The following is a 13,863-nucleotide window of genomic DNA, read 5'->3' on the forward strand; positions in this document are numbered from 1 at the left end:
GGGACCCACTTGTTAAAACGTGGTCCTGTGCATAATTACTCAGAAGTATGCTGGTGGTCAACAAAATAGGTTTAAAGACTGTCTCAAGGCAAATCTTTAAAAAATATAGTATAAACATTGACAACTGGGAAACACTGGCCTTCGAGCGCTCCAGTTGGAGAACAGCCTTTACCAAAGGTGTCATGGGCTTTGAAGACACTCAAACCCAGGATGCAAGGGAGAAATGTGCTAAGAGGAAGACACGCTTGGGAAATCCACACCGTGATCACTCCCACCCAGAAACCAATGTCCCCACTGTGGAAGGACGTGTGGATCCAGAATTGGCCTCCACAGTCACTTACGGACCCATTGTGGAAGACAATCTTACTCGGCTATGAGTGATCATCAAAGAAGAAGACTCAAAAGTATGCACATCCCTGAGATTTACTTGCTCCCCAATTGGTGCACAAAGGATTTTAGCCTTAGGCTGAAATCCCAAATGCTTTCTAAGGAGAAAATCCCACTGAAGGCCAAGGGACTTACTTCTGAGTAAACATATGGGATGGGCTGTTGGCCTTGTATGACCAACTCAAATTTAAATGTCGAAAGTTCTCTGATGTTATCCTCATATATACATTTGATGTTTTGTCTTCATGTTTTTTGGCACAGCAAAAAGAAAAAGAAAAATCAGGAACTCTCCCCAGTGAAAGCAGCACCTTTCAGATACAAGCAATAATATTTTTTTAAAAAAAACCCATGAAGACCTGCAATTCATGTTTCACTCAAATCCAGAGGTCAATCAGACTGTAAGGAAGAGAAAAGGCAATTTGGTACATCAGCGCTCTGTACGTCAAAGGAATTCCTTGTGTGGTCATTTGTTATGATTCCAAGGCTGTACAACAGTCCCATGCATTAATCCTGAGTCTATTTCCTACATGTAAACATGGTAAAGCGCCACTGGAGTGTATTCTCTGGCTACATCCAACAGGTCCACAGAGGCAAGAGTAATTGGAGTAGTCTAATACTGCCTTGTAAATAAGCCCTCAAAAGTTACCAGCCCCCCCCCCCACAGTTAATAGTCTACTGGGGGCTGGCAAAAGGATGGGGAGCTGCATTTCTAAGGGACTTTCCCTCCTCTTGGTTTCTATGCTGGGCTCAAAGAAGGGACAGGGTGCTCAGTTCCTGCTCTGCCAGCCTGCTCACCTGTGCCTGCAAAGTCCTTAAATACAAAACTGGTCCAATAAGAAAATGACATGCTGTGTCATAGTTGATAGTTAAGTGACACAGGTATTTGCCTTTACATTCTAAACAGCTATTGGAAATAGTGTGCAAGCTACCAGGAGGAATAAGGGTTCCCTAAAAGCAGATAACAACAGACCTTGGTGTAGATGAAGAAGAAAATGTTTTTGATGAATGTTCAGCTGCGGTAAATTAGAGCGATGCTTTACAGAGAAGAACCCATTTCTATCCCACCCATTTCACAACAAAATGCAATGGTAAGAAACTCACTTTTCTTTTACAATAGCTCTGTATCAAACCAAAACCAACTCATTTTAAATTCCACTGTTCGGTTTTCTTTTTCTTTTTAAAAAAGTCTTCATATTCCCAAATTGCGTTTAAACGGCATTTTCTTGGCCAGTAAACACCAGTCTTGACTGAGGTATATCCCCATACGTAGCAGAAGCAGGTCTGCAAAAAGGCACAGAAGTTGTATATTTGCAGCAGGTTGAAGTTTGCAGTATAAAAACCAATAGAGCAAACAAAGGAGTGGGTGTTCTTGTCTTGCTTTCAATATTTGAAAAACAGAAAGCTTTGAAAGACATAAGTAAAGCCAATAGTTAATAAGAGAATGTGGCTAAACCTGGGCTAGTAACAGAGGACCTAACAGGAAGACGGGTGAACAGGCCCTAAGAGTACAGGTTTGCCTTTCCAGTTTTAGAGGAAGTTTCCAGGTGCAGAGAATCTCTGCAGTGCAGTATTGCCATAGGTCAGTTTCTGAATTCATTTTCTTTTTAATTTCAGGTTCATTCCTCTTATTAAAAGGTATCAGCTTAGCCCTCAGGGCTAATTTGAGCAGGAGTCATTTATAAAAACAAGAGGGCATAGGAAGTCTCTTCAGGCCAAGCAGCATAAACAGGGATAGTTCACACAGCTAATTGGATTCTCCTTTGTAGACCAATTCTACAAAGACACAGAAGCCTAGTTTCTCCCAGTAAAAGTCCCGTTGGACTAGGCACAGCAAAGATTTGAGAATTCCACTCAGATCTTACGCCCTTTCTTCCAATCATTTGAAGGGTATCTGAGCTTGAATTCAAGCCATCCCATCTGACGCTGCAGCAACAGGCAACGTGGTGCCCCCTTCTGACAGCCAAGTGAGAACTTGAAACCACTCTTAGCAGCAATTTTGTACTCGGCTTCTTCTCACTTCTTTTGCAAAAATTTCATTTTGCTACCTAAAAGGAAAAGCATAAAGAAAAAATTGTAAGGTTGAGGCATGCCTGGGCATGGCTATTTCACTGAGTTCATTAATCGCTTCCCACGAAACACCCCGAAGCAGTCAACCATAAAAACGTCAGCAATGAAAACGTACATAGAAATAATTTAAATCCAATACATAAACAGGCTGGGATAAGAATCTCCACTTTAAAAGCTTGTTGGGAAATGAAGGCCTTCAGCTAGTGCCAAAGAGATAACATTAATTACACTTGTCTGGAGGAAGTTCCAAAGGGGAGATTCCATCACACCAAAAGCCAGATTTCTACATTGTACAGAATGAACCTCAGGATGAGATGGTATCTGCACAAACTTTAACCAGAGGGTGCTCTAAACACTTCTACAGGGTCTACATCAGCTGTGGTGTGGATACGGGTGATTTTGACGCGAAAGTATTTTGTAAAACTCTAAGCTTCCAAGCAGTTGGTTGCATCCTGTCCAGGGCTACATCTCACCAGCCCATTCACCATTTGGAAAAGCTCCACTGCAGGTGCAATGGAGGAAGAGAAGGAGGCTTATTATCAAGGCTGAAAGGTTTTCTTGGTAGTTCATAGTTACACAAATTACAAGCGACCAAGGCAGGCAAGAGCAAGACTGAGCATTATTTACCCAGACTACGGAGGATTTTGTTCATCCCGCTTGGCTCAGACTCTGGAATGGTCTCCAAATACTCCAAGGCACGGACTTCAAACAAGCCTAGAAAAAAAAGGAAAGCATCACTTAGACATGCATTTCTCTCTCTCTCTCTCTCTCTCTTGGGGTGAAGTTTCAAACAAGATTACACATGAGAAAGCCCACATGTGCCCCAAAGAAGGGAAATACCTGTACATTGCCTAAAAGAAGGGATGAGTGCATGGATGCAGCCAGGCATCCTGTTCATAGCCTCTTATTCTGGGTTGGAGATGCTCTCACGTTCTCCAGCCTTTACCTCCTCCATGGCAAGGAGGAGTTTCTTAAATATTTCCCAGTGCACTACCCAGGCAGTTAGTACAAGAGCTGGAAGAGAGTCTGAAGGTTTTCCATCACCTCCAATTCTGGTACAGTGGTACCTCGAGTTACAAATGCCTCAGTTTACAAATGCTTCAGGTTACAAACTCCGCTAACCTGGAAGTTACCTTGAGTTGAGAACTTTGCCCTACGATGGAATGGAAATCATGTGCCGGCGGAGCAGCGGCAGCAAGAGGCCCCATTAGCAAAAGCACACCTCTAGTTAAGAACAGTTTCAGGTTAAGAACAGACCTCCGGAACAAATTAAGTTCATAACTAGAGGTACCACTGTATTAACTTAAGTGAAGGAAAGGGGCCTCCTCTCCTGTCCATCATGCTGACAGCTACCTGTCTAATTCTGGGGAGCCAGTGTGGTGTAGTGGTTAAGAGCGGTAGACTCGTAATCTGGGGAACCGGGTTCGCATCTCCGCTCCTCCACATGCAGCTGCTGGGTGACCTTGGGCTAGTCATACTTCTTTGAAGTCTCTCAGCCCCACTCCCCTCACAGAGTGTTTGTTGTGGGGGAGGAAGGGAAAGGAGAATGTTAGCCGCTTTGAGACTCCTTCGGGTAGTGATAAAGTGGGATATCAAATCCAAACTCTTCTTCTTCTTCTTTAATAAAGTAAAGCCAAGCAGGCATTTGAATTTCATTACAATCTCGTTTAAAAGTTAAACAGTTTATCTACAATTCCTTGCAAGTGTGGATAAGCCCTCACCCCACTTTCCTAGAACTAAATAAAGAATGCATTTGGGGAAGTCAGCAAAGGACTGTCACTGTTTCCAAGCTCAGAACATGGAGGGGCTCACAACTGAAGGCAGCAGCACCTTCCCAATCCCAGAAGAAGAGCACAGAACATTCTGCAGGCACAAAGTAGCTCTGCATTTCTACCATTTTCACTTGGTTTATTTTAATCAATTTTCATTGAAAATTCCCAAAACCTAACAAAGCACAGGGTTGTAAAAAATAATAATAATAAAAAAATCACCATACACAATATGGCCAAGAAAACAAATGGCCATCCAAAATAAATGAGTCCCTCCAAAATGAGGAGAAAGCAGGTGGTAAATGGTCCTGGTTACCTCCAGTAGCAAAACATTTTAGAAGGTACCAGATATTGAAAAACAATCCAACTTTGATTCCTCTTTGGCTGTTTTAAATTCCTGTGCAAATACCACAATTGTTCTACATAAAACAGTAATAAGGACTGGATTTGGCAAGCATCACCTTTAACCCCGCTCTTCCGTAGCTCTCGATCCTGTATGAAACCAGCGAACATTTGCGTCTCCATGAAGATGTCTAGGAAATGGCGCACGTTGCGGGAGGTGTGGGACTTCCGGAAGGGATCTCGCTGGAACACCCGCTCCCCTTTCTCAGTGACATGCATGTGCAGGGAGTAGTGCCCCACAATCTCCACGAAGAAGCGCACAAAAGCCTCCGATACCAACAAGTCCAGAGTCACATCACCTACCAAAAGGCACAGAAAGCAGTCACATCTCAACCTTTGGAGAGATCGACCTCGGCTTCGTTCCCAAAGGCTATGGAGGGACTGCGCATCCTGCTGGGTGGGTCAGAGCCTAAATCGCTACCTACATATCTCTGTTTAAACAGAGATAACGAAACGTGGAACATAGCTCAGGATGTCAACAGCTTCAGTAGGTACAATAACTGCACTCTCAATGGGGAGCTAGGCAACCATCAACATGGATGCGCAGAAGCAAGGGTGGGTCTGGGAATCCAAACAACCACTTCTCTGTTGCCAAGCAGTAGGATGCGTGTGTAGTTTGCTGGAAGTGGGAAGCACTGTGCACATGCTTTTCCCAGTCACCGTTTCCTCACTGCAACCTCCTCTCCTCCCCATCAGCCCTGGGGGTTAAAGCCCCTTCCTGACACTTTTTCCTCTGCCAACCAAATTCCCCACCCCCACCCCACTTTGCCACTTTGCAGTGGAGATGTCTGGAGATTTCCACACCACCATATTCTCATGGATGTCTAATTTCCTTTTTCATTGTTATGATTATTTTATTTTTTAAGTTTTCCAGTTTTACAATTACACCTTTTTCCTATTCTTATACAATAACTGCTTGACTTCCCACTCAGCATTCCATGACAGTTCTTTTTACATCTTGCTTAGCTGCATATACATTAATTCCTTCACCTTATTTCCCACACTCTCATATCTCTCATATTATCAACTGTTGGTCACAAAGTATCCCTTCATCTGGAATCTATATCTGAGGTCATTTTTTTTTTTGGTAAATATTCCCCTAGATACTCCCACTCACTCATTGTCTGTTTATCATCTTGATTTCTTATTTTAAATGTCATACTGGTATCCTCTGCATATTCAATTAGTTTGTATAGCCATTGTTCTTTCCCTGGGGTCTCTCTTTGTTTCCAGTATCTTGCATCTACTATCATTGCTGCTATTGTTGCATATAAAAATAGGTTGTGGGCTTTCTTTGGTAACTCATTCCCAAGAACACCTAGAAGAAACGCTTCTGGTTTATTGGGGTAAGTAAATTTGAAGGTTTTCTTTAACTCATTGTACACCATCTTTCTGATCCAAGTCACCTTGTGTGTAATTCCGCTCCCGAGACAAGATTTCATTTCTCTCTTCTAAGATCTGTACGAGTGCAGCCTGGAGCTTGTGAGGTAGGATTTCATCTTCATCTGAAACCTTTAAAATAAAAGGGGAGGAAGCAGAATGGTGGTAGTTAACACGTATTCCAAAACAGGGCCATGTGATGCCACTAAAATGTTTCATGAAGTAATTATGTCAGCTACCACATGAAATTATTTCAACATGCAGTTTAAGAGGGCACACCTCATGGCTATACATAATTAAAGTGTGGAACCAATTAAATTTTATGTTTAAAGCAGGTGGGGTGGTTTCCAATGTTCATCATACACAGAGCAGACCCACTGAAATCAATGGACTTAAGTAAGTGAAATCCATTTATTTCAGGGGATCTACTCTGGGTATAACCTAGTTGTATACCACCCATTATCAAAAATATTTTTAGAAAAGCATTGCAGATGTTGATACAACCACTACAGATTCTAGCCTCTAGAAGCAGAATTCAAAAACTAAACAAAAATCTAATAAATATCATAAGGTCACATCTTAAGATCCTTTGAATAACCAACTCCCATGCATTGGCTCCAATGCAGAACACACCAGTGGAGAGAAAAAAGGAGAACTGCTTGGTGTGAATGAAGAGTGTGAATAGGGAGAAGTTATTCTTCCTATATTGTTATATTAGAAACTGAGGTCATCTAAAGTAGCTGACTGGTGGAAGATTCAGGAAAAGGAAAAAGGACATGCTTCTTCACACATCGCATGAACTACAGTCTGCAATTTGTTACCATAAAATGTGGCAATGGCCACTACCATGAACAGAGAATCAGATAAACAGACACAGGATAAGAGAAACTGATGTACTCCTGAAGATATTTATAGCTTTCAATAATTGAAACCGAAACAAATCTTAGCAAATTGCTTCTATTTAACCCTTTGGGCCTATTTAACCCTTTGGCCTGAACTCCTTAATTCTTGTCCTCAGTTGGATCAAAATCTAGATAGCTGCCTGCTTTTGCTCTCATACAAGCCACCCATCCTTCCTTCCCTCTCTGCCTGCTGCCTCTCCACCCACCTTGGCCACTGCTGAAGTTTAAAACTGTAAATTCCTCTGGGAAAAGATCCTGTCTTTTGCCATGGACAGAGATACCATTACACAAACAACGGCCTGAGATTAGCAATGTCTTAAAAAACATTCTACTGTACTGAAGAACAGTGGTACCTTGGTTTAAGAACAGCTTAGTTGCATTAAGAACACTGCAAACCCGGAAGTAGGTGTTTTGGTTTGTGAACTTTGCCTCGGAAGCATAACATGCTTTAAAAACGGACTTCCGAAACGGATTAAGTTCATAAACCAAGGTACCACTGCACTAGATACTGGGCAAATGTAATGACCCAATTACTTCTGACTACTCCTTAACCAGGAATTGTGCACTAGAACTAAAAAGACCAATGACACTTAATTTTGCTTGGTGGAATGTTGCATTGAACAGTTTGTCAGCCTCCCCTTGCTTTGCCTGGGGGAGCACCTTCGGGCAACAGGGGAAAAGGGAAGCCAGCAGAGAATGACAACACTAGATTATTTTAATAACAGCTGACTACAGGAAACTCTTGACTGTCTAGACCCTAGACAATGAGGAGAAGAACTCTTGTGGAGAGGAAACACAGAAAATAGAAGCAGCAAGATGCTAGAGAGACAATAGCTTTCTAAAGACCAAAATTCAAGTCACATTACAAGTATAGTTTTTCCTTGTGCATTTTTGCTTCAGAACAGCAATCATGGGGCAGGCGGCAACTATCAGGACTAGGACTGAAGAAAGTGGAGGAAGGAACTTAAATCTTTAGCACCCATCCCCTTAAAGCTATTTGTGTGAAAAGCAAAGCTGTCATTGGTCCCAGCAAAAGCTTCTTTCTGATGCAAACAGAAACTCAAGGGGAGGGGGGATTTTCAGCAGAACTATGCATGGGAAGAAAAGGTTTAAAAAATCTCCACCCATGCAATTCTCCAATACTTTGGCTCCAATACTTTGGTCATCTCATGAGAAGAGAAGACTCCCTGGAAAAGACCCTGATGTTGGGAAAGATTGAGGGCACTAGGAGAAGGGGACGACAGAGGACGAGATGGTTGGACAGTGTTCTCGAAGCTACGAACATGAGTTTGACCAAACTGCGGGAGGCAGTGCAAGACAGGAGTGCCTGGCGTGCTATGGTCCATGGGGTCATGAAGAGTCGGACACGACTAAACGACTAAACAACAACTATCAGATCTCCTAAATCTGTGGGATTTAAGGGATTGTTGTTGTTGTTGTTGTTGTTTTGTTGTTGTTGTTGTTGTTGTTGTTATGTTCCATGTTCCATGCAATTCCCAGCATCTCCAGATAGGGCTGGGAAAGAACTCTGCCACAAACCTGATCTAGACAGGCAATCATCTGTCTTGATATAAGGCAGCTTCCTATCTTCCAAGAATAACCACAGTTTATGGATTGGACAACACAGTAAACTGAGGTTAATTTAAAGCAGAAGCTTCCAGTCTCATTGGAGCCATGCTGGGAGTGGGAGAGCAATGGAGAGCACAGAAGTCCAAGGGGAGCTAGGCTCTTTCTTATCATGCTAAACCATGATGACCATGGGCTCAAGCAGTAAGAAGCCCCATTGAACTTAAGACTCATATGCTCATCCGCCTTCTTCCCAAGCGTGTCTAGGAAAGTGTTTAGTTTCACTTTCCATAAAACCTGGCTTGTTAGGTGCAAACCAAATATTGTGGTTTAAAAAACCCTCTGGTTAACTAAGCAAGCCAGCTTTGCAATTGATTATTTGAAGTTAAGTTTGTTTAGAAACTGACTAAAGTCTGGGAGTCATGGTGACTACTTCCTGCTCACGCACATAGTTTGAAACAATGCTATCTCATCATGTGAGAAGTGGGCCAACTGGAAATTTTGGCCACAACCCCCTACTAAATTTCAGCTGTCTTAGGAAATACCACTTCCCCATAGAAAACACTTGTTGTTACCTAAGCCACTCAAATGCACAAAGAAAAACTCCCTTGGGCAATCTTATCTCCCCAGAAGCCCAGCATTCTGCAGTCCCTCTTCCCAGTCCTCAGAACCACAAAATGACAAGACTAACCATCCTTGATGTCCTTTTTCCTCGTCAGTGTAGACAGTTTTGGGCAGAGGAAATCAGGTAAATAGCAAATGGGAACAGATTAAACCCTGACTTCTCCCAGCTCTGCAGTCTCAATCCAATTTGTTCCCTGTTGCTTTTAAGCTTAAACAAAGAGTCAGCAGATCTGAACATGGATCTCCAATATGCATTTTGGTCCTTAGCTTCTTTTGTGTATTTATCCCCATTCGGATTGCTTGTGAAGCATCCAGTAGCTAAGTAATTTGACTCACCTGTTGTAAAAATGTATCTGCGCACAGATCAACAATCAGTACCTAAGGAAAGAGATAGACGGTTACTCCATATAATCCACAAACCCCTTGTGCAACCCACAGTCCTCCTATGCTGATTCATATGACACTGACAACAAGCTATTGTCTGGCTGCACAGAACAGATAACACAGATCAGATAACATAAGCACAACCCTTCTTATCAAGTGACCGCGGTGTCCATCAATCATTGGCAATCCAGGATAGGACAAAGTTATCACTTCATAGCTCTGACTTCAATTCAAGCACTTTGGTGGAAGCTATTGCGCATGAAGGGGGCCACATCTACAATGGCAGCACATTCCAACTGAGAAGAGAAGGAAGGGGGAGCGGTGTCTACAAATGAAAATTCAGATCCCCGGCTCCATCTTTAAAAAAGTTCTTCTGTGAAATGGGCCATTGAGCAAACAGTTGTGTTGGTACCAATGGAGAGCATTCAACTAACATGTCCCGTCAGGACAAGAATTGCTCTGGAGGGGTTGGGGGAATAATAATAATAATAATAATAATAATAATAATAATAATAATAATAATAAATAAATAAATAAATAAATAAATAAATAAATAAATTATTTATACCCCGCCCATCTGGCTGGGTTTCCCCAGCCACTCTGGGCGGCTTCCAACAGAAACATTAAAATATACTAATTTCTTAAACATTAAAAGCCTCCCTAAACAGGGCTGCCTTCAGATGTCTTCTAAAAATCTGGTAGCTGTTTTCCTTTTTGACATCTGATGGGAGGGCGTTCCACAGGGCAGGCGCCACGACCGAGAAGGCCCTCTGCCTGGTTCCCTGCAACTTGGCTTCTTGCAATGAGGGAACCGCCAGAAGGCCCTCAGAGCTGGACCTCAGTGTCCGGGCAGAACGATGGGGGTGGAGACGCTCCTTTAGGTATACTGGACCGAGGCCGTTTAGGGCTTTAAAGGTCAGCACCAACACTTTGAATTGTGCTCGGAAACGTACTGGGAGCCAATGTAGATCTTTCAAGACCGGTGTTATGTGGTCTCGGCGGCCGCTCCCAGTCACCACTCTAGCTGCCGCATTCTGGATTAGTTGTAGTTTCCGGGTCACCTTCAAAGGTAGCCCCACATAGAGCGCATTGCAGTAGTCCAAGCGGGAGATAACCAGAGCATGCACCACTCTGGCGAGACAGTCTGCAGGCAGGTAGGGTCTCAGCCTAGATCAGATTTAGGGGTGGGTGGGAGGAGGGGGACAGAACATTCTACTGCACAAGCAGAAATCCTTGGGCTGATGAACATTCATGTAGCACCACACTGGATACACTGATGGACTCAAGGTTTGTGCAAGTGTAAGAATTAAGCATATTGTCTTAAATGAATAGGTCATCCCAGAACACACGACTAAAGCTTTCACCGCTTCCTCACTAATATGGTGTAATAACTGGGGCACCACCATCCCTTACATTTCCTCCTGAGGTTTTCTCAGATCTCACCTCTTCAATGGGCAGGTCCTGGAGCTGAGTTAAGGAGCAGGAGAGGATGCCAATAAGGAAAGGGGTAGGTGAGCAGACAATGTCTATCATAGAATCTGGCAGGACAGGGATATAAGTGTGTTGCCAGGTGAACGGGTAGAGTGCTGCAACCACAGCATGACCACATTTGGACAAGGTGCTAAGTGAGGAAAATAAAACACAAAAGCATTAGAATCATAGAGTTGGAAGAGACCACAAGGGCCATCCAGTCCAACCCCCTGCCAAGCAGGAAACACCATCAAAGCATTCTTGACATATGCCTGTCAAGCCTCCGCTTAAAGACCTCCAAAGAAGGAGACTCCACCACACTTCTTGGCAGCAAATTCCACTGTTGCAGCTTTTACTGTCAGGAAGTTCTTCCTAATGTTTAGGTGGAAGCTTCTTTCCTCTAGTTTGAATCCATTGCTCCGTGTCCGCTTCTCTGGAGCAGCAGAAAAAAACCTTTCACCCTCCTCTATATGACATCCTTTTATATATTTGAACATGCCTATCATATCACCCCTTAACCTTCTCTTCTCCAGGCTAAACATACCCAGCTCCCTAAGCCAGTATAGTCAGTATATAAAGTCCCTGGCTGACGAAAAGCACCCCTAATTTAGAGAAATTAATTTAGATCAGGTAAAGGCTAAAATGTGATGTATGCCATGGTCCCATGCAAGAGGAAATATGTACTACTTTTGGAATGGCACCACTGCAAAATAGAGGTAGTTAACGGAAAGAATGAATGCCGTCCCATAATAAATACTCCCTGGTTCTGGAAAGCCAGAAAATTAGCAGGAAAGAATACAGGCTTTTCCATGGCATGAAAGTCTTCTAAGTGCAATTTGTGTTTTTTATGGAGGAAAATTCACACATGCTATCTCCCACCACAATTATGAAGTTGTACAGTTCCAAGATGACTGTGTAATGCACTTTTCCCGAATACGAAGGGCATAGGAATATAGGAAGCTGCCTTATACCAAGGCAGACAATTGGTCCATCTAGCTAAGCATTGCCTGCACTGACTGGCAGTGGCTTTTCAGCATTTCAGACAAGCATTTCAGACAAGATTTGAGATGCCAGGGATTGAACCTGGGACCTTCTGCATGCAAAGCAATGCTCTACCGCTGATCTACAGCCCTTCCCCAGCTAGCCCTGCCATTCCAGATTTTGGTGTCAGGTTCCATGCAAGCTACACCATATGTGCAAACTTATGTAGACCAATAGTATTTTTTCCAGTAATTCATGAATATCTGTTTCATGTTTCCAGAGTTTGCATTTTATGGTGGCTGAATTTCAATGATGATGATGATGATAGTCTATATATGCATTAACAAGAAAAGTTGCAATTATTTTGTGGCATGAAAGGTTCCAAAAGGGCGGTGGGAAACACACACACACACACACACACACACACACAAAGATCTTGCCAAGCCAGGCAGGGGACTTGTCGTTTCAGTCTCACCTCAAATTGTCAGCAACGAAGATCACCCTCCTTTCCAGCAGGAGAGAAGCGCAGACTTGGATCAAGTGAGAGATGCTGAGGCACTTAAACAGGCATTCAAAGTCAACATGTTCCAGACGCGAATCCAGGGGACGGCAAAGCTCAATTACCTGAGAGCAGACAATTGTAAATGAGTTATGGACAAGAACTGAGCCATTTTGTTGTTGTGTTCTCTCCTGAAACCCAAAATGTTGAGGTGGTACCTTGGTTGTCGAACTTAACCCGTTCCAGGAGTCCGTTCAACTCCCGGAACCGTTCGAAAACCAAGGCATGGCTTCCGATTGGCTGCAGGAGGTTCCTGCACTCAATCGGAAGCCTCGGAAGCCGCGTCAGACGTTCAGCTTCCCAAAGACGTACACAAACCGGAACACTCACTTCCCGGTTTGCGGCGTTTGGGAGCCAAAACATCCGAGTACCAAGGCGTTTGACAACCAAGGTATGACTGTATTCACTTAAATAATTATAGGAGCAGAATGGCTTCCTCTCCCCCCTCCACACATGCACTATGCCATCCCCAAATCTGCTACAAGGGTTGGGGGAAAACCCAGAACAGAACAGAAGGGGTGCAGATAGGGGAAGGGAAGTCCCACTGTGCAAATGGAAGTCGTTCCACTCATACATTTATTTAGGTGTGTGCTCAAAGACTTGGCAAGCTCTGAATTGTGTCCCAAAAGGACCATAGCTGCCAAGTTTTCCCTTTTCTCGCGAGGAAGCCTATTCAGCATAAGGGAAAATCCCTTTAAAAAAGGGATAACTTGGCAGCTATGAAAAGGACAGATAAAGGATGCCAGCAACCCAGCAACCCTCTGGAAATTGCTTTATGGCTTGCACATTCTGGGCAGTGAAGCAAGCATTCCCCCAGTTTCCTACTGCAATCATGGTGATCATTCCTCACGCTAGGCAACAATGCCTTTTGCCGTTACCTCATTTCCTGCTCCCGGCAGGAAACTCTTCACAGTGATGGTGCGCCCAGGAGCAGGGAATGGTGCCTCCATGACGCTGCGCATGAATGGGTGCACCAGGGCTGGGGACATCTCACGCCTCTTCTCCACTTCATCCAATATCTGCATGTGAAGAATTTACTGTTACAAGACTGGTTCTTCCTGGCCACAACACAAGTGAGAAACAGCTGGATAGCTCTGCTGGTTATAGCGTAGTGCTTATAGCACCAAGATTGCAGGTTTTATCCCCGCAAGGGACAGTTGAATATTCCTGCATTGCAGGGGGTTGGACTAGATTATTCTCAGAATCCCTTCCAACTCTATGATTCTATGAAAGCAGAGAGGATTGACACTTCAGCACTTCAGCTGATGTCCTCTCACTTTCAATGTGTAAGATGTGCTGTGTTATTGGCACATGATATGAAGGCATGTTCATTTCCCTCCCCCAGCACAGATGTGCCCTTCATTGTAATGGC

General features: G+C 43.6%; 1 protein-coding gene across 4 annotated transcripts in view; it reads right to left on the minus strand.

The window, feature by feature from the left end:
• Positions 1-1,121: 1,121 nt before the first annotated feature.
• DENND2C (DENN domain containing 2C) overlaps positions 1,122-13,863 on the minus strand; it is a 65,084-nt gene continuing 52,342 nt past the window's right edge. For 3 of the 4 annotated variants that reach the window (XM_035122288.2, XM_060277162.1, XM_060277163.1), the window contains 8 exons: positions 13,370-13,510; positions 12,408-12,556; positions 10,925-11,102; positions 9,434-9,475; positions 6,032-6,137; positions 4,685-4,924; positions 3,082-3,168; positions 1,122-2,432 (listed from right to left, as the gene is read on the minus strand). In XM_035122288.2, the coding sequence (XP_034978179.2) occupies positions 2,401-2,432; positions 3,082-3,168; positions 4,685-4,924; positions 6,032-6,137; positions 9,434-9,475; positions 10,925-11,102; positions 12,408-12,556; positions 13,370-13,510 (975 nt within the window). In that variant the 3' untranslated portion in view covers positions 1,122-2,400. The other variant, XM_060277164.1, reaches the window with a different exon arrangement.

Source organism: Zootoca vivipara, chromosome 7, assembly GCF_963506605.1.
Source record: "Zootoca vivipara chromosome 7, rZooViv1.1, whole genome shotgun sequence".
Lineage (NCBI taxonomy): Eukaryota > Metazoa > Chordata > Lepidosauria > Squamata > Lacertidae > Zootoca > Zootoca vivipara.